Genomic DNA, 17,518 nt, shown 5'->3' on the forward strand with positions numbered 1-17,518 from the left:
GGAAAACAGACTTGGTGGATTTTGTCAATCTTTATTTAAAAATGTACAGAGCAGGAGGAAGCTATGATACACTGTTTTACACATGTGAAGCAATAAAGAGAAAAAAAAAACATCTAGATTTTATTTGAATGCAGCTTCCTGTAGAGAGGAATGCTGGGAAATGACAGCCCGCTAACACTGAACTTAAAGAGCAAACACACCTGACACACCTGCTCGCTACCTGAAATATGCTTTCATTACATTTTATAAGCTGATTAATAACTGATATGGAAAAATAATGTGCTATTGCTTTTACCTGTTTTCCTTTATTACAGTGGAATTACACAAACGACAGAACCTGAAACCGGCCGGCAGAGAGAAAATAAAACTCCACCTTCTCTTTTTCCTTTTTTTTTCCAACTTAAAATTTATCCCAGTTTCTTCGGTCTCTGCTGTGTAATTACAGTAATGAAGGAGATGTGACTTAATTAACAAAAACATTTCACTAACGGCCGCTAACGAAACACAGAGTGGACAGAAAACAGATCGGAGAGGCACAGATTATAAAGATATATATATATAAAAAAAAAGGTGTATGTACAGTGAGAAGAAACTCTAACACGAGTGCATTTACACAGGAGCCGCTTTATCAGCTCGACTTTCACTTTGGCATCACAACTAAAAAGGCCATATTGCACAGATTATCTACAGGAGAGGACAAAATTAATCTTTTCACTCGTTCAGTTCCTCGGTTACAGAAAGGATTCGGCCAGTAAGGTTTTTTTTTTTTCTTTGTTTTTTGTTTGAAACTCAAAATATTTTGTGTCAACCATGTCTTTCAATTTTTTTTTTTTTAACTTTCCCTATCAAAACTGTTTTTTCTTTTAGTGTTTTCTTCCTTGTTAGGCAGGAAATCATCTCAAAGTGCATTTCCACTACTAAAACTCAAACTAATTAAAATGAACAATTAATTTACAAAAAGGAAGAAACAACGTTTTTGAATAACTGAATGAATGTGCAAAGCAAATCAAACCTCGCGAGGTTTTGCAGACCTGCATCGGATCAGAAACGATGAAATTATGAGATCAGATATTGAATATAAAAGGGAAATTCTGACAAATCGATACACATCGGGAAACCCCAGTCACAACTCAAACCCAACAACGTAAAACCATCTTCGTACGCTGCCAACCTTGATAAAAATGAAGAATGAAAACATTACAAAGCGAGTGACATCATACGTGTTGGTGTTTTGTTTGTGCGGTACAGACGAACCGTTACGTTAATAAATCTGTCAAGTACCGACTGTGGAGGCTAAAACACAACCTGCAGGAATGACAGACGGGAGCACACAAACACACACACACACACACATACAAATCAGTTATGTGAGAATAACTCTTAAACTTAATGAGTAGCATGTCCCACCTCACCCAGGTTAAACCCTAAAACATTACACAACCGTGACAAAATAAGGTAATTTACAGAAGAATGATTGTCAAAGGCACTAAGCAATTTAAAAAGAAGAAAAAAAAAGTTTCTGTGGAAGTCTTTGGATTTGTCTGGGATTCAGACGGTACTACTTTTACGACCAGAATCTGATGTAAAACTACAGAAGGCACAATGCCAGGATTTCGTTTTCTCTCGCTTTTCCCCCCGGTATTAAACGTGGTTTGGAGTGAAAGTCCAGCTGAAACCGATGCCTGATGTTTCATCATGTGAAACCTGTGACACTGTGGAGAAAAATGTCACTAGCTTCGTGTTCGGCTGCATGCAAAATGTTATTTATGCTCAAATAAGTGTTAATGCTGTTAGTTTACGTTTTCCTTACAGTGTAATCGCAACCCCAGTCATTTTTTGATTTGTTTAAATTATTGGTACCAAATGTTTTGGGGGGGAGGAGAAGGTCTGACTGATGAAAAAAAGAAGAATGACTGGTTTGGCCTGGATGGTGTCGTTTCACAAGAAAAAGAAAAATTCACATATTTACACGAGCACAAACGGGCCTTATCTTGCAACATCAGACTGACTGTACCAAAATTCAGGAAATCAGTCATGTGAAGCTTGAAATGTTTCTTGTAAATTTGATAAGTACAAGAAAAAACTTGACCTTTGGTGTAGTGTTGGGTTGTCTAGTTCCCTGGGTGTGATGTGAGTCCACATGCTGGTGAAACCTCCTCCTCATCGGACTGCTAATTAACAACACTGGATTTGTGTCTCTCCATTCACTTCCACAGCAAAACGGCTCCCAAAATAACACTTTTAGCACAGAAACCAACACCAACAAAGAGGATTAGGACAATATAAAGAACAAGAAGTCCCAGTACCCATTTTTTGAGGAAATTAAACAGGTCTTTTCTTGTTATTTTTTTGATATTTGAATTGGAAAGTAGATCCGGCAGGTAACTTCTGCACAGTAACCTTGCGCAAGGAACAAATGATCTGATGGTACTTTCACAAATTGTAAAAAAGAAGTTAGTCTTTTCAGCTTTAAGCAAAAAGTCTCGCAAAGAAGTTCATGTGTGTACGCTGCACTTGTAACTTAATAAAATAAAACGTGTCGGCCAGCGGAGGAAGCGTTTTATTTCTGGCCTTTGGCTGTGTTGTCCATGTAGTAGACGTTGACGAGGTGACGGTTCAGGTGGCGGCGGTACTCCACTTCCAGAGGGAACGTACGGTCGCAGAAGATGCACATGTGACTCTTGAGCTCGGTCGGCGTTGGAATCTCGTCAGTGGGCGTCTCGGGGTCGTTGGGCATCTTCCCCGACCCGGCGCCGGCACCGTTGAGGCCGGAGTCATCGCTGCCCTCAGAGGCGCTGTCGCTGATGTCGCTCGCGCCTTCGTGGCTGCTGTGGATGCCCTCGTCGTCCTCTGGGTCGGCCGGTTTGGCGGTCTGGCTGGAGAGCACCAGAGGGGGCGATGTGGGCTTGGCAAATGTCGGAGGAGGGTGGTCTTCAGCGGGAGATGGGGTTTCCTCGCCTGAGCAGTAAGTTGGCGAACGAGTTATCTCTTCTGTTAGTTTCTCCGAAGTTTTCTCTGTCACTGGAGTCGTTTTGTCTGTAGGGGGACTCTGCTGGGCAAGGTGTTTTTCTGCAGGTTCTTGCTCAGTTTCTGTGTTTTCTGTCGGGTTGATCTGCTGACTGGTAGCTTCCTCAGGCTCGGGAGATGGCCTCTGGGTGTTTTTAACAGGGCTTGAAGCCTTATCACTGACACAACGTGTTTTGTCTTCAACCACAGCCGCAGTTTCTTGAATGCCTGAGGTCTTCTTGTTGCTATTTCTGGTCTTCTTCTGCTTTACAGGGGCTGGAGCCGTCTCTTCGGTCTCGATGTCTTTCTGCGGAGCCGGACGTGGCTCGGTTGTCTCACTGATCTCTTCAGAGCTGCTGGGTTTTGACTGCAGCTTGTTGTCCGAAGCCTTGGTTTTCAACCGTTTGGCCTTGGTGGTGATTATCTGATCAGGAGATGCCTTTGTCGACAGATCCAAGGCCTCCGCCGCTTTTCTCTTGACAGCCTTTGTCTTGCTCCCTTTATCCTTTGGAGTTTTCGCTGGACTGTCCGGGCGCTGCAGAGTTTCTTCGACATGTTCAGTAACCTTCTCTGATTTCTTTGAGCCGGTCTTCCTTGGCTTGTTATGGCTTTTATTTTCCTTCTCGGTGCTGTCATTCTTCAACAGCTGTTTCTCCCTCTCAGGTCTCTCCTTTTCTTCTTGCCTCTCCTTCTCTGCTCTCTCTTCCTCTGGTCTGTCTTGTTCAGATCTATCTGTCCCCACATTTTCCTGTTGAGCTTTTCCCACAGGTTCGGTTCTTTCTTCTTGATCCTGAACTGGAATTTTCTCCCCAGGCTGCTTCTTGGCACGCTTCTTTACCTTGGCATCTGTACTTGCAACCGGTGTGACCATCTGCACCTGGCTGACTTTCGCAACTGCAGCCTTATTAACATTATCATTGTCCTTGTCAATCTTCTTTTGCCTCGTTGTGACTTTTTTCTCCGCCTTGTCTTTCACCTTGGGCACTTTCTCCTTGTCAGGAGCAACCTCACATTTTTTCTGAGCCTTTTCAGTGACTTCACTCTCCATGGGTTGGGCGGAGCTGGATTTGCTGCTCTTTTTGATCGACAGATTGATAGGACTTGATTGCTTATCGATAGACTCCGGCCCTTCATTATCTTCCTCATCATCCACATTGTCATCATCAAAGCTAGACGACTCGTCAAACTTGCTTGCACTCGAGTCGGTGTTTTCACCAGCGTTCTCTGGACCGGGTTTCTTGACGCGGAGCTTAACCTTCGACACGTCGATGGCGATGTCGCAGCCCGAGTGCCTGGATTTGATGTGGTACTGCAGGTTGCATTTCTTGGAGGCGGCGTACTTGCAGAGCGGGCAGAGGAACTGGCGGGGGTTCAGATGGAGCTCAACGTGCTTCTTGAAGTTGCTGCGGTCGGCGGTCTTGTACTCGCAGTAGGGGCAGGCCAGAGGCTTCGGGCCGTTGTGGACCTGCCGGGCGTGGCGGGTCACCTCGTGCTGGTTAGCTGCCAGATAGTTGCAGCTCTCACATTTGAAAGGCCTCTCACCTGTACAGAGAAGGTGGGAGGTAGTCAGTACAGAGGAAGGGGTCCAATGGATGGTCTGCCACTACGTACAAGGGACACCAATGAATTTCATGCGGGGACAGGAACAAAAATAAAGACACTGGGCTGCACGATTATGGCATGAAGTTAAAACATGATTATTTTGGCCTCTATTGAGATCACTATTTTAGTGGTCTTACTCACTGATTTTAGGAACAAATGTTTTTTGTACTTTTTATGGATTCTTATGTAATTTAACTGAAAAACAATTAAATTAATAAATAAAAATAATAAATTAGACTTGCTCAACTATGTGCACTGAAAGGTACACAGTCAACACATTGGAGAAGGTGTTCTCTTTCCACCATCTTTCAGCTTTCAAAGGCAGTAGAAAAGTAAATGAGGGGAGGAGGGGTGCAGCACCCTCTACTGACAGAATCGTGGAAATCGTGGAAAGCCAAAATTGAAACTGCAAATATCTGATTAAAATCGTGCAGCCTTAAATGGCACAGGAAGTCACAGCATGTAAATCAACAGCAAACCTCTTTATTACCATACCACTTATCCCACACCAACGGTCCATCGAGTGCAGCAAAGGACACAAAAGTTGATTGTATGAGTGAGCAGAAGGCAAGACACAGACCCACAGTAACAATAAGAAGAGTAATCTGACTCTGCTGCTATTCTGCTACAACTACTGCTGCTTTCTAGTCTCTGTCTGCTGGGTTTTACCTTTGCAGTATTTTAATAGTTTTACCCACAGTGCATTGTGAAGACTGGCTGCTGCCTCCAGCCGACAGTGTAAATATTAACTGCATGAGTCATAAAAAGTAACTGTATCTACAAGACACACAAAAGCTTTCCCAGAGGAGGGTAATGGAAAAAAAAAATCATTCCATTCCAGTGATGTAAATTCCCCTAAAGGTTCAGTATCACAGAAAGGTTAGGACTAATAATTAACCTGTTCTACTGTCTGGTTTTTCTATTACACAGATCAAGCTACAAAGACAAAGAACATAGTTTGAGACATAAACATTATTTATGGTAATTAACGGGCAATACTGACCAGAGTGTGTTCTCATATGCCGGGTCAGATGGGTTTTCTGTGAGCTGGAGTAGTTACAGTAAGCACACTGGAAAGGACGCACACCTGTCACCAAAAACAACAACAAAAACATCAGATTTCAATTTGGGTGATTTCAAATATCATAAGATCCTCAATGCCTCTCTGTATTTTCAAAGGAAAGTTAAAATGGCCCACCGGTGTGTGTTCGGATGTGCTGAATGTAGTTGCTCTTGCGGTCGGAGAAGTAGCAGCACTGGTCGCAGGTGTGCAGCTTGCTGGGGAAATGGTTCCTCAGGTGTTTCCTCCAGTGGTACTGACTGACCGTGGTGTAGGGACACAGCGTGCACTTGAATACCCTGCAGGGAACCAAGAAGATCGATGAAAAACTAGAAAGGTTTAGTGGGGATTTCAACCAGGTGCTACCATGCAGTTTCGCAGATTCACGTGAATATGGGCACAAATTTTTCGTTTAAGTTGAAAAATTTCAACTCACGCGAATGATGCAAACTTCATATTTTCACATCACTCGCGAGGCAGAAATTCGTGTCATTGTATGGACTTTGTATGTAACCGTGCCACATGAAAAACTTGCTTCGCCTTTGATCTGAACACACAGTAAGAATCAAATATTTGACTAAAATAATGTATAATGTGTTGTTGCACATTGCTTTTATAAGGGTGGGAAATAACCAGCAGTCGCATGATGGTTGGTTATCATCGTGTGGCTGCTGGAATTCTATTTTAAACATCTAACTGGCTGCTAAATCAGTTGAAATGTCTAGCCTGGTGTCAAACGGGCAATGAGACCAAAAGACAAAGAGTTTCCTGCCCTGATAAATTTTTGGGATTTGGTTTGAGATCCACCCACCTGTGGTCCTCGCCCTCCTTGCTGTGATGTTTCAGGTGAGCGATGTAGTGGTCGTATCGGTTGGTGTTGTAGCCGCATCGCTCGCACCGGATCACTCCTTTGCTATCGGCCGACGCCGCCTCCCCGCCACTCTCCGCTGCTCCGCCCTCGGGCTCATGGGACTCAGACACTCCTGCCTCCTTGGTCTTGGTCCGGCTCCGCCCCTCCACACGGTTCACCACCATCATCTTGCTGATGGCGTGCGTGCCGAGATGCTCCACGAACTCCTCCTCGCTCTGCGCCTGGTAGTTGCAGGGTTTGCAGTGGAAGGGCTTCTTCTTCTTGCCGCTGTCCATCACCACGGCGTGCGTGACCTTGCGTTTGACACCCAGCTGTGGCGTTTTGGGGCTGGCGGGGGGGCAGGGCTCAGAAGGGCGGGACAGGTCTTCGGCTACTTCATCTCCATCGTCTTCCTCGTCCACCATGTTGTTTCCTACGACCACGGCCCGGATGCTGTGGAGCGGAGACTCCGGGTATTCCACGATGCAAACCTCGGTGTGGTTCTGGTTGTCGTAGCTGTATCTGAGGAGGGAGTCCAGTGTTTTATCGACCAAGTTAGTTACCAGATAATTATATTTCACCTTTGCTCACATGCTCAAGAAGCTGGATGTTAAGGGTTGAAAAAAAAATCCGTAAATGTATTTGTTGTTCTATGCAAGTGTAACACATCCACCAAGTTTGGTCCGTTAACTCCTTCCTGGCTTCATTCTGGAGGTGAAGCTCTTGTTCTCACTACAGGAAAAGAGTCAGTGGACCAAACCTGGCGGATGTATTACACTGAAACAGACCATCAAATACCACCGTATGGGTAAAATGCCAAACTATCACATTAATGATGAAATACAAACTAGATCCTCTGAGTAAACAAGTGAGCAAGTTTTAAATCAACACACACCTCAGTGGAAATAGCAAAAAAGTGAAAACTGTTCTCAGTAAATTTCTATGTATATCAATTGATGTGGCTGGTAAAAATTATTCTTATTTCTAGGGATGCACTAGTATGTTTATTTATTTATTTATTTTTTAAGTCTGATATAGATGTCTTCCTACCTAAAACCGCAAACACCAATATGCATTTTGTTAAAATGCAAGAGTAAAACAGGTTCAGTTTTTCAAACAGGCATGAAAGGCCAGTTCCACATTAGGGCAGTATCAACAATGAAATAATCACAGATATCAACCCTGCATTTTCAAGCTGATACTGGCCAATACAGATACTGTGACTCATCAGTACATCCCTGGCTGTTATTCTTTCACGTTGCCAGCTCTTGGCGGGAGACTCAAAGTTATTTTTGGACTCTGACCTGATGATGCCTTCGTCCTCGCTGTCCGAGTAGCTGCACCCCACCGTCTTCAGCTCCATCATCTCCTTCTCGTCGGCGATGCTGCTGTCACAGCCGCCGGCCTCGGGTGCCGTCACCGCTGCCACGTTGGCCAGCATCACCAGCTGCGGGGCCGGCAGAATCTGAGGCTCCTCCATCAGCGAGACGCCAACTGGGAACATTTCCACGGAGAAAACCGCCTGGGCAGTCATGACGCCTTCAGCAGGTCCTCGGGACTGGATGAGCAGTGGAGGGCCGCCTCAGCTGCAGGGTCGAAACCAGGAAGGGACGTTACAGCCGTGAAAATAAAACTAATAAAACACACTGAAAATGAGCACCAGAACTAAAAACTTAGATCCATAAAACTCTGAGGTCGGAGGCATCCTAAAAACAGACTTTATTTCAACACATCTGTGTTTGGGATGAGATGCAGGTGTTAATATTTTGTGTAAGATGACTGTACATTTTAATACAACATGTTCTTTTTACAAAGTAACAAAAATGTGTGTCGTCCTAAAGAAAAGATACAGAAAACTGTTGAAAATTAACACATTTGATTTCCTGATTCAAATCTGGCCCAGATTTGTCACATCTGCCCACAGATAATCCCACTTGTTTACAACGCAGTTTCACTTGTTTTAGGATTTTTTTTCCAGGGAACAAGCATAAATCTGTTGAAACGAGGCAGAATAAGGCAGATCAGCCACTAGGATGAAGAAAATGACACTGGAAAGAAGTTGATGAGCGTTGGAAACAAGTGGGATTATCTCATCCATTTTACAGGTTTTTTTTTAAACCTTGTTTGAAGAAAAATAAGATATAACACCATTAGATTGAAGCACTGGGAAAAAAAAGGAGATTTTTTTTTTTTGCACTGTCGGAAAAAAAATGTAAACATCATTATTTTGACCTGATGTTGTAATCTGGCCATGTTGAATCTGTTCCAGTGTGTGTGTGACATCTAATTTAATACTCAACATTAAAAACTTTGGAAACCCCTGAACTGGCCAACTGTGTATGGATTAATTAGAGCTACAGGATTAAAATACATTTTACAAGCTAATCCATCAATAAAGTGAAATGAACCAGTCTTCACAATTAATTTATCTATTTTTTTTTTTTTTTCGTTTATTTGGGACAAGTACGGAGAACACAGAGTTGCAAAAGCACTGTATGATGCACAGTACGTGTGTGTGTGTATGTGTGTGTGTAGCCAAAGCTAATTTCCAACACCAGTCCCACGTTGGGCATTGACAAGCATTTTTTTTTAAACCAGGAGCTCATAGCAGGAATTATAGGATATAAGTTTCATAATTATTAAGAAAAATGTATTTCTGCATGCATTTCAAGCAGGCTTGACTGATTTAATGGTGTGTTCCTCTGCTCCTCACCTGAGGAGCAGCTTCCCAAACACATGAGCACCACTACAGCTCGTTCAAATCAGGGCTTAAAACTTTATTGCTTGATGCAGCTTTGTCTATAAAAACTTTCTAATCACAGTCATTTTTTGCTTGTTCTTATTTTGTTTCTGCTTTTATCTTTTTTATTAACATTTCTTGCCTTTTTTCCTTGTTTTTATATTTAATTTAAATTTAATTTCATGTTTTCTCAATGTTTTATTTTTCTTAATCCATTTCTATACCTCTGTGAAGCACTTTAAATTGCTTTGTGTGAGAATGGTGCTATACAAATAAACTTGCATTGCAATTTTTTACTTTTAACTACATTTTACTGAGACTTTAGTGCTGCACTTTTACTGAAGGAACATGAGGGAATGAAGGACTTTTACTTTTAACAGAGGATTTTTTTTTTTCTCCATTATGATTTTTATGGTGCTGATACTTTTGCTTTAGTTCAGGATTTAAGGACTTTTTCCCAAGTGCATCAAATGGAAGTGAGCTACAAGTAAGTGGAAGCCAATTTTTTTGTTGTGATATATTTTTTAATAATTAAAACAATCCACTTGCTGATGTATTTTTCTGCCTGTATTAACCTCCCTGTGGCTGGAGTGTTATGGAGGTGCCACAGGCCTGCAGCATGAAAATGTGTGGCTGAGAAAATGTGTGTGTCGGCCATTTTGAAACAGCACCACAACTTGGTCGACAGCGCCCAGACATGCAGGCAGAGCCGAGCGCACATTCCTCCAGAAACAACGAAGGCACAACAAGTTCACGACAAAAAAAAACACACATTAAAACAATAAAACTGTGCGAGTTAGACGAGTCCAGATACGCGCAGCTGCAGTTTGCACGAAAAGTTACCGGATTTAAAAGTGAAAATGAAGTTCCTGAGAAAGTAAAAACTGGCAAAATGCTGAAAGCGAAGTGCGAAGTAACAGCTGCTTTTCGATGTGCTTTTATTTTGTAAAAAAGGGAGGTTAAAGCTGAAATGCACCGACTTGAGTAGCATTTATTTTTACTCTATTTTCATACACTAACGATATTCAAATGGCAAAAGCTGGTTTGGGACATTAAAAGTCACGTTTCCGCTCAATGGGGCAACAAAAAAAAACGCTTCCTTAGGCATCAACAACGTGGTGAAGAGTTTCATTTGGGTTAAATTAAAGTTAATTATTTTTTAAAAGTAGCTTACACGTAAGCCTGGTGAAATCTCAACATGGTGTGTGCCAGTCTCAAGTACATGGATTTTAATTTGGGGTTTCTGAGGATTAGCTAACACTATGTAATCCGCTGATTCATGCACAATCTCACTTTCCACCAGATTTTAGATGGGAAAACAAACCTGAAAAACGGGGGGGAAACAGCGCATTTCGTCGTGATTTCTGACTCTTACGGGCAAAGTCTCGGCTCTCCGGGCAATTAAACAACAACAAAACATTACTGAACCTCCGTGAAAGTGTGTTTTAAGACACACCGAGGGGTTTAAAGTGTGTGTTAGTGAAGCTGAGAAGAACTTTTCGCAGGCATTGTCACTGGGACTATTTCAGGACTGGCAGGCAGCCTGCACACCGAAAACTTTCCGGAAGCGCAGAGCTCCACGAACACACAGCAAACAGCCACACTTGTGTCAGTTCCACTCGGTGTTTCAGTCTCAACTGGATGGAAACACGAGGCAAAGGTGTTTATTGTTGTTTTTCACCGTTTGTGTGGCCCTGAGGTGAACTTTGACGGCGTGTTGGTGTCGGTATGGGAGTGTTAGCCATGGTCCTGATCAGCCCTGGACAGCGCCTTCTTCCACAACCCCCACCGCCGCCTCCATTTTTACCAAACTGCTCTCAAACTTTCCTCCCCCGCGGCCGAGAAAACGACACGAAACTCGGTGCTACGGCCTGAAAAGTCACGCCGAGCGGAAGACACTCACCCGCTTGTGGAGTCCAAACCTGTCGGCGGTGCCTGCCTGGCGTCGCTCGGCGTACTTTTAGATGTAAAGCGGAGAAAGAAAAAGTGTTGCGGGGCAGAAGTTTCCGCACATTCCTCCACACCTACCCGACCGTCCGACGTACGGAGTATGACGTCAGCACGTCGCGCACAGATTTAAGTTTAATGTTACAAAGGGGGAGTAGTTTTGTTAGTTATCATTATTATTACCATGATCAACAACAACAATAATAATAGCATTAACAACAACAACAACAACAACAACAACAACAACAACAATAATAATAATAATAATAATAATAATAATAATAATTTCCTGCGGGATGAATAAAGTATCTATCTATCTATCTATCTATCTATCTATCTATCTATCTATCTATCTAATAATAATAACAATAATAATGTTTTGTTATTATGTCAGGTTTTCATAAGCACAGATTTAGCTTACCAAGTGCCTCAGTCAAAGAAAAATTATTATGATTATAGGCATTTCAAAATCAGAAATATTTCATTGATCCCCGAGGGGAAATTGGGTCAGTTGCAGTTGCTCAAATTCTTAAGAGAAAAAAAAAATATAGAGAAAGAAATAAGAAAAGTAAATAATATATGCCTTAGAAATTATGATAAGGTGTGCATTATGTATAAATATGCACATTAATGCTACTTGTGCATTAATCGTAGGGTCTGGGCGTTGTGTGAATTATGTGTAAAAATGTGCGTTAATCCAACAAAATATTACAACAATACAGAAATAAGAAACAACAATTTGAAAGCTCCTTAAACGTGTATTTTTAAATGTGATATAGAGGTAATTGTTACTTATTGTTACTTGCTGTTGTTGTTATTGTTATTAACCCCCCCCCCCACCCCCACCCCCCGCCAAACAAACAAACAAACAAACAAACAAACAGACTTCATAAACAGGAATCAATTCAGGTGTTTCTTCAGTTCCTTTAATCAAGTTAGTATCAAATAATTCAGCACAGTGTGATTTACAGCAACAGGACAGGAGGGTCGGTCAAACACACACACACACACACACACACACACACTTTGTTTGAACTGGCCGGCCTGGTGATTTCCAGTAACCAGACTCTGGGAAGCTGCAGCAGCTGTTTGTTGTTTGCAGCTCAGACTGCTCTGATCCCAGCAGCCTCTTCCTGTCCTGTCGGTGTTGGTGTGTGTGTTTCCTCTGCAGACGAGCTGCTGGCATGTCCAGATCCCCAGGTTGATCAGATAAATCAGTGCAGTGATAATATTGTGTGTGCAGGAGTCCTGCTCTGAATTTGCTATGACAGTCATCAGTCCCACAGGGGAACATGGACCAGAATGCACTGCAGCTCCAGGACGGGCAGGGTCTTCAGAGAGGGGAGATGACTCTGACCAGCTGGCGTCGCTTTCAGCTTCACCTGCATGGTAGCTCTGCTTAGAATTAACATCTGAGAGCAGAGGGGTTCACGCCCCTTCTCTGAGGGTGTGTCAAAACAAACAAACAAAAAAAGGCATTGTGGGAACATTTAGGCTCCGGGTGTGTTTGATTTATTCTACATGATGTTTAACAGCACAGTGGTGGAGCTGTGGTCAGAGGTCAGTTTCTGCACCAATCAGTCTTGTCAAATTGTCAAAAATCATGTAGAGAAATAGCAGTTATAATAAAACCCTGGCAGGCTGACGACTTTAATTACAGTTTACTTGTTTGTCCCAGATGGGCAATTTGTGTAGCAACAAGGCAGAAGACAAGACATGGGGCAGACCAGAACTTGATCCAGACAGTAAAAAAAAACAACAACATAAAAATATAAAAGGATCAATATTTCATACTGAGATTCAAATTTAAAATATATAAGAACAGGGCTAAAAGACAAAAGTGCAACTTAATATACCTCAGAATGATGATAAAATCCAGTAAATGGCATTAATTCCTACGATGACGTTTACTGTCTTGCTCAAGCGCGCCTTGGCAGAGTGATCCTCTGTCTTCCATAATCCTGAACGCACCTGATAATGATGAGCAGTGGAGAGGGAAACACCAGGAGAGAGAAATTAAAAATGAGATTAAACTAAAAATCATTTGCACTTAACTTTCAGCAACACATGGTGCAAATTATTTTTTATTTCCTCTCAAAATATTTTAAAATTGTTACTTTATTAAGATTAAGTTTTTTTGTTGGAAAGCAGAGATTCTAATCTAAAAAATATATTTGAAAAATCAATAATATTCAAAATAAGCCTAATATGAACACTGAAATAGTTTTTTTTAAGGCTTAAAAATATACCAATTTAACAACATTCTTGCCGAGCAGACCAAGAAAAGCAGGAATATGTAAATATTAAAATTATATATAAAAATACACAAAATATTTTAAAAATAGTTCTTTTTTATTTAAAATAATTTGTTTTAATTATTTAAAAAAAATTAAAAATATATGTTTTAAAAAAAAAAATCCAAAAATTATAAAATCATATAAAAATATGTGTCTGCTTTCCAACAAGAAGAAAAAAAAATCATAGGTCAAAATATTTTTTGAAAGACTCAGAGAATTTCCTTCACGTTTTCCACAGTTAAACCCAGCCTCGTCAAGACTCCTCTCTCCTCCCTGCGGGCTGACTGTTGGCTGCTCTCTGCAGAGTCTGACCGCAGGGAGGCGCGACAGCTTCTCTTTAACATCAGCTTCATGTGGAAACACGCTGGGCAAACTGTGGCTGTTGGAGTGACGATAGCATTAACCCAGCACACAGGTGTGACACTAGACAAGTACATTAACATTTTATTTTGTAATGTTTTATAGTCATATTTTAATTTGACAGTGTAACTCAGATCAAATACAATCCGCTGTGAATCACTGAAACATTTTAATAATAATAAAGTCTCGCTGTGTTTCGGTTTCAGCTGAACACAAACTGACACATGGCGAAGCTCCGCCCCCCCGCACCCCGGAAGCAGCGCGTCAAGTTAGAGAGGATGGTACCAGAAGTCAGGAAAAGCAGGCTTTCAAAGTAAAGCGAAATTGCTCAAGAAAATGACCCCCTTTCTTGGTTTTGTGCTGTAAAAATGCTGTTAAATTGTTATATGTTTTGAGCTTTTTTGTTTAAATAGCTATTCTGGAGTTTGTATTAGGTTTATTATTTGATTTTTCAAATATATTTTTTAGATTATATGTTTAATTGTGTATCTTTTTTTTTTTATTCTATGTGTAATCATAATTTGAATTATATGTTATATAAAATGTTTTTTATAAGGCTGAACCAAGTCTGGCAGTGTCTGCCTCCCAGCACCGGGCATCAGGGACTGAAACATGGAAATTATACTTAAAGTTATACATTATGAGTCCTAATCTATTTTATATGTATGCATATTCAATTTTATAGATATAGATATACAGACATATTTCATTATATATGTAGTCTATGCAAGGGTTCAATAGTTAAAGGTCTATAGATATATTTTAATATATTTTATTACTCTTATAGCATATGCAAAGTTTTTTGTTTTTTCTAATATTCTTACTATTGCTCGACTTTTCTTACTTTTTTATGTGCTGTGTTTAATTTTTCTAAAGATATATATTTTTCCTAGTATTGAGAGGTAGATTAAGTGTAGTTATACTATTGTTCCTGCTGCTGCAACACAAGAATTTCCCAATTAGGGCTCAGTAAAGCACATCTATCTATCTGCCTGTCAACTCATTCATAAGGTACAACGGTGTACCAGGGACAGGGGAGTGTGTGTGTGTGTGTGTGTGTGTGTGTGTGTGTGTGTGTGTGTGTGTGTGTGTATTGGGATATTATGAGATTACAAATATTAGAACAAAAGTAGTTGTTCCCCTCCTGTGGGATTCAGTCAGAATGAAATTCTGGTGATTTGAGCCCAGAATCACAATCTTCTCATCAGCAAAAAGTGAATGTAAAACTTATTCTTCACATTTCTAAATTTGTGACTTTATAATCTTTATAATTTGCATTTTTTTTTATCCTCAAAAATTTGTGTTTTTTGTCTTACAAATTCACAACTTTAATCTTGTAAGTTGGAAGAGTTTGTTTTGTTGTAGTATGACCCCCACACCCCTTTTCCATTACGTTTTTCCTACAATGGCCCTACTATGTTATCATACACTACTCACAAAAAGTTAGGGATATTCGGCTTTCGGGTGAAATTTCAGGATGAACCTAAAATGCATTATAACCTTTACAGGTGAACTTAATGTGACCTTCTGTAAACTTTTGAATGCACATGTCCAACTGTTCAGTGTTTCAGTACTTTTTGCACAAGTTGCTGTTCTCTAACAAGGAGTTTAATGGCAAAATTCACATCAGGTGTTTGATGCTCCAGCTGCTGGAGACTGGGGTACCTCAAATGGAGTGGCCTGCACTTTCTCAGACCTGAATCCCATAGAAAACCTATGGGATCAGCTGAGTCGCCGTGTAGAGGCTTGGAGCTCTGTACCCCAGAACCTCAATGTCCTGAGGGCCGCCCTTCAAGAAGAGTGGGATGCCATGCCTCAGCAGACAATAAGTCGACTTGTGAACAGCATGAGACGTCGTTGTCAAGCTGTAATTGATGCTCAAGGGCACATGACAAGTTATTGACACTGACATTTTTTGTTGTGGTATATCCACCACTGTTGTTGGCTTTTGTTTCAAGAAATTGTTTGAGATGAGGAAATCACCAGTGTATGCTTCTACTTAAATGCCCTACTTTCATGATATAATATCACTGTAGCGTGAACATTTTACATTTTCCATAAATTTCATCCAAAAGCCAAATATCCCTAACTTTTTGTGAGTAGTGTATGTTTCAGCAGGTTTTTTTTTTTTTAAATGTGTTTTATTTTGAAAGTTCAGTCCCGCGTGCTAACCCGTGCGGCTTGACGTCGCCCAGGCGCTTGAGGCAGAAGTCCGACTCTCCAACTTCAGCGAGTCCGAAGCTTCTCTGTGAAGCGTCGAGTTGAAGCCTCGGCAGCGCTTTTAAACAAGACGTTAAATCACCTTTTACTGTTTTTTAAGTGGTCGGTCACAGCGGACCAGGAGGAACTGCCTTTCTAACCACCTCACCGTACTTTTGTTTTTTCAGGAAACCGTTACTCTCGGCTCGTTGAGGCAGACTCGGTTCCCTAGCCGGATAGCTAACCGTAACTCTGGGTAACAGTTAGGACCGATGGTGAGTTAACGTTAGAAAACTGTTTAAAAACTGCCGGACGGGACTGTTTTCTGGCTGTGACCGGACCGAAGTGGATTTGTCTTTTATTTTGTTTTGCTTTTATGTCTGGGCTGTTTTCCAACCAGACAATATCAAAAAGTTAACCAGGATCGGTGGCGACGCTTGGAAACTTTGAAGTTCTCTCCGGCGAAAATGGAGCCTGAAAACAGCAGCTAGTTAGCGGGGCTGCTAGCACCCAGCGGCTACATACAAACTTTATTTTAAAGTTTGCGAAAGCAGTTTTTATCTGTTTTGGACCTGTCGGCTGATTTATATAGCCGTTTGGCTGTAATATAGGCTATTACAGGATGGCAGGAGACCCTGTGGTCAGGTTCAACCTCCTCCATAGAACATGTAAGCTGGTGGTGCTGCTGTGTTTGCTGCACATTTCAGTCACTCTGATTTTCTACGTGAGATCTCTGGACATCAGGTTCGCCTTCGTGCAGAACCAGCAGTCCAAAACAGCCTCGGATCCGGGCAGGAGCTCCAACATCACCGTCAAATTCACCATAAAGGACATCCAGACCCAGCAGGACGAGGACGGGGAGCCAGAAGACGGAGTCCAGCAGGGTGAAGAGGAAAGTGGAGGCACGACAGAAGCGAAAGAGCTGGAGAAATGTCCCGAAACCTCACCGCTGCTAGGTAACATCCAGCTTCAGTCCACTCTCTGACGTTAAGTTTGTTTGACGTTGTTTCATCACTTTGCGCTTTATTACCCTCATAATGCAGAATGACCTTTAGAGTGACTTCCTTACTGCTCTCGTTCTACACTGCATTCAACATTTACTACCATTTTGCAATCTCCTTGTGTGTATTTAACCTTGATTTCCTTGAACAACACATCTGAAATGAGAGCATATCTTACAGCTGTCCCCTGTAATGCAACAAATATATTAAGATTAATGTTTAAAGACCAGGAAATTGTAGAGACAGAAAAAATAGTAACGAAAAGAAGGCGCTTGCCAAGAAATAATCAGAAAAAAATGCTTTAATATACCACAAATTGAAAGCTATATTCGAAAATGCAAAGAAAACGTTTTTTATACAGTTAGACCAAAAAACCTACAAAAATGTCCATATATATATATTTTTTTTTAAAAGTTATGTATTTGTAAGAAAATTATATTCAGTGTATGTAAACAT

The 17,518-nt window shown here is 41.3% G+C and overlaps 2 protein-coding genes across 2 annotated transcripts in view; one reads left to right on the forward strand and one right to left on the reverse strand.

The window, feature by feature from the left end:
• Positions 1–283: 283 nt before the first annotated feature.
• Positions 284–11,291, reverse strand: rest (RE1-silencing transcription factor). Its single transcript, XM_030061368.1, has 6 exons — positions 11,162–11,291; positions 7,823–8,104; positions 6,480–7,040; positions 5,807–5,967; positions 5,612–5,695; positions 284–4,548 (listed from the first exon to the last, which is right to left on the reverse strand). The coding sequence occupies exons 2-6, from the start codon at positions 8,050–8,052 to the stop codon at positions 2,561–2,563; spliced, it is 3,024 nt and encodes a 1,007-aa protein (XP_029917228.1). The 5' UTR covers positions 8,053–8,104; positions 11,162–11,291; the 3' UTR covers positions 284–2,560.
• Positions 11,292–16,059: 4,768 nt separating this feature from the next.
• b4galt1l (DP-Gal:betaGlcNAc beta 1,4- galactosyltransferase, polypeptide 1, like) overlaps positions 16,060–17,518 on the forward strand; it is a 41,233-nt gene continuing 39,774 nt past the window's right edge. The window contains exon 1 of the mRNA XM_030061375.1: positions 16,060–17,017. Within this exon, the coding sequence (XP_029917235.1) occupies positions 16,684–17,017 (334 nt within the window). The 5' untranslated portion in view covers positions 16,060–16,683. The remainder of the gene's footprint in view (positions 17,018–17,518) is intronic.

Source organism: Myripristis murdjan, chromosome 10 (assembly GCF_902150065.1).
Source record: "Myripristis murdjan chromosome 10, fMyrMur1.1, whole genome shotgun sequence".
In the NCBI taxonomy this organism is placed as follows: Eukaryota; Metazoa; Chordata; class Actinopteri; order Holocentriformes; family Holocentridae; genus Myripristis; species Myripristis murdjan.

What these genes read in the sequence shown, in the direction of transcription:
- rest (XM_030061368.1), bottom strand. Translation starts at nt 8,052, where the DNA reads ATGACTGCCCAGGCGGTTTTCTCCGTGGAAATGTTCCCAGTTGGCGTC. An exon ending in GAGGACGAAGGCATCATCAG is followed by an intron (nt 7,041 to 7,822) that starts GTCAGAGTCCAA and finishes CTCCCTCCTCAG; the next exon opens with ATACAGCTACGACAACCAGA. An exon ending in AAGGAGGGCGAGGACCACAG is followed by an intron (nt 5,968 to 6,479) that starts GTGGGTGGATCT and finishes GGTTCCCTGCAG; the next exon opens with GGTATTCAAGTGCACGCTGT.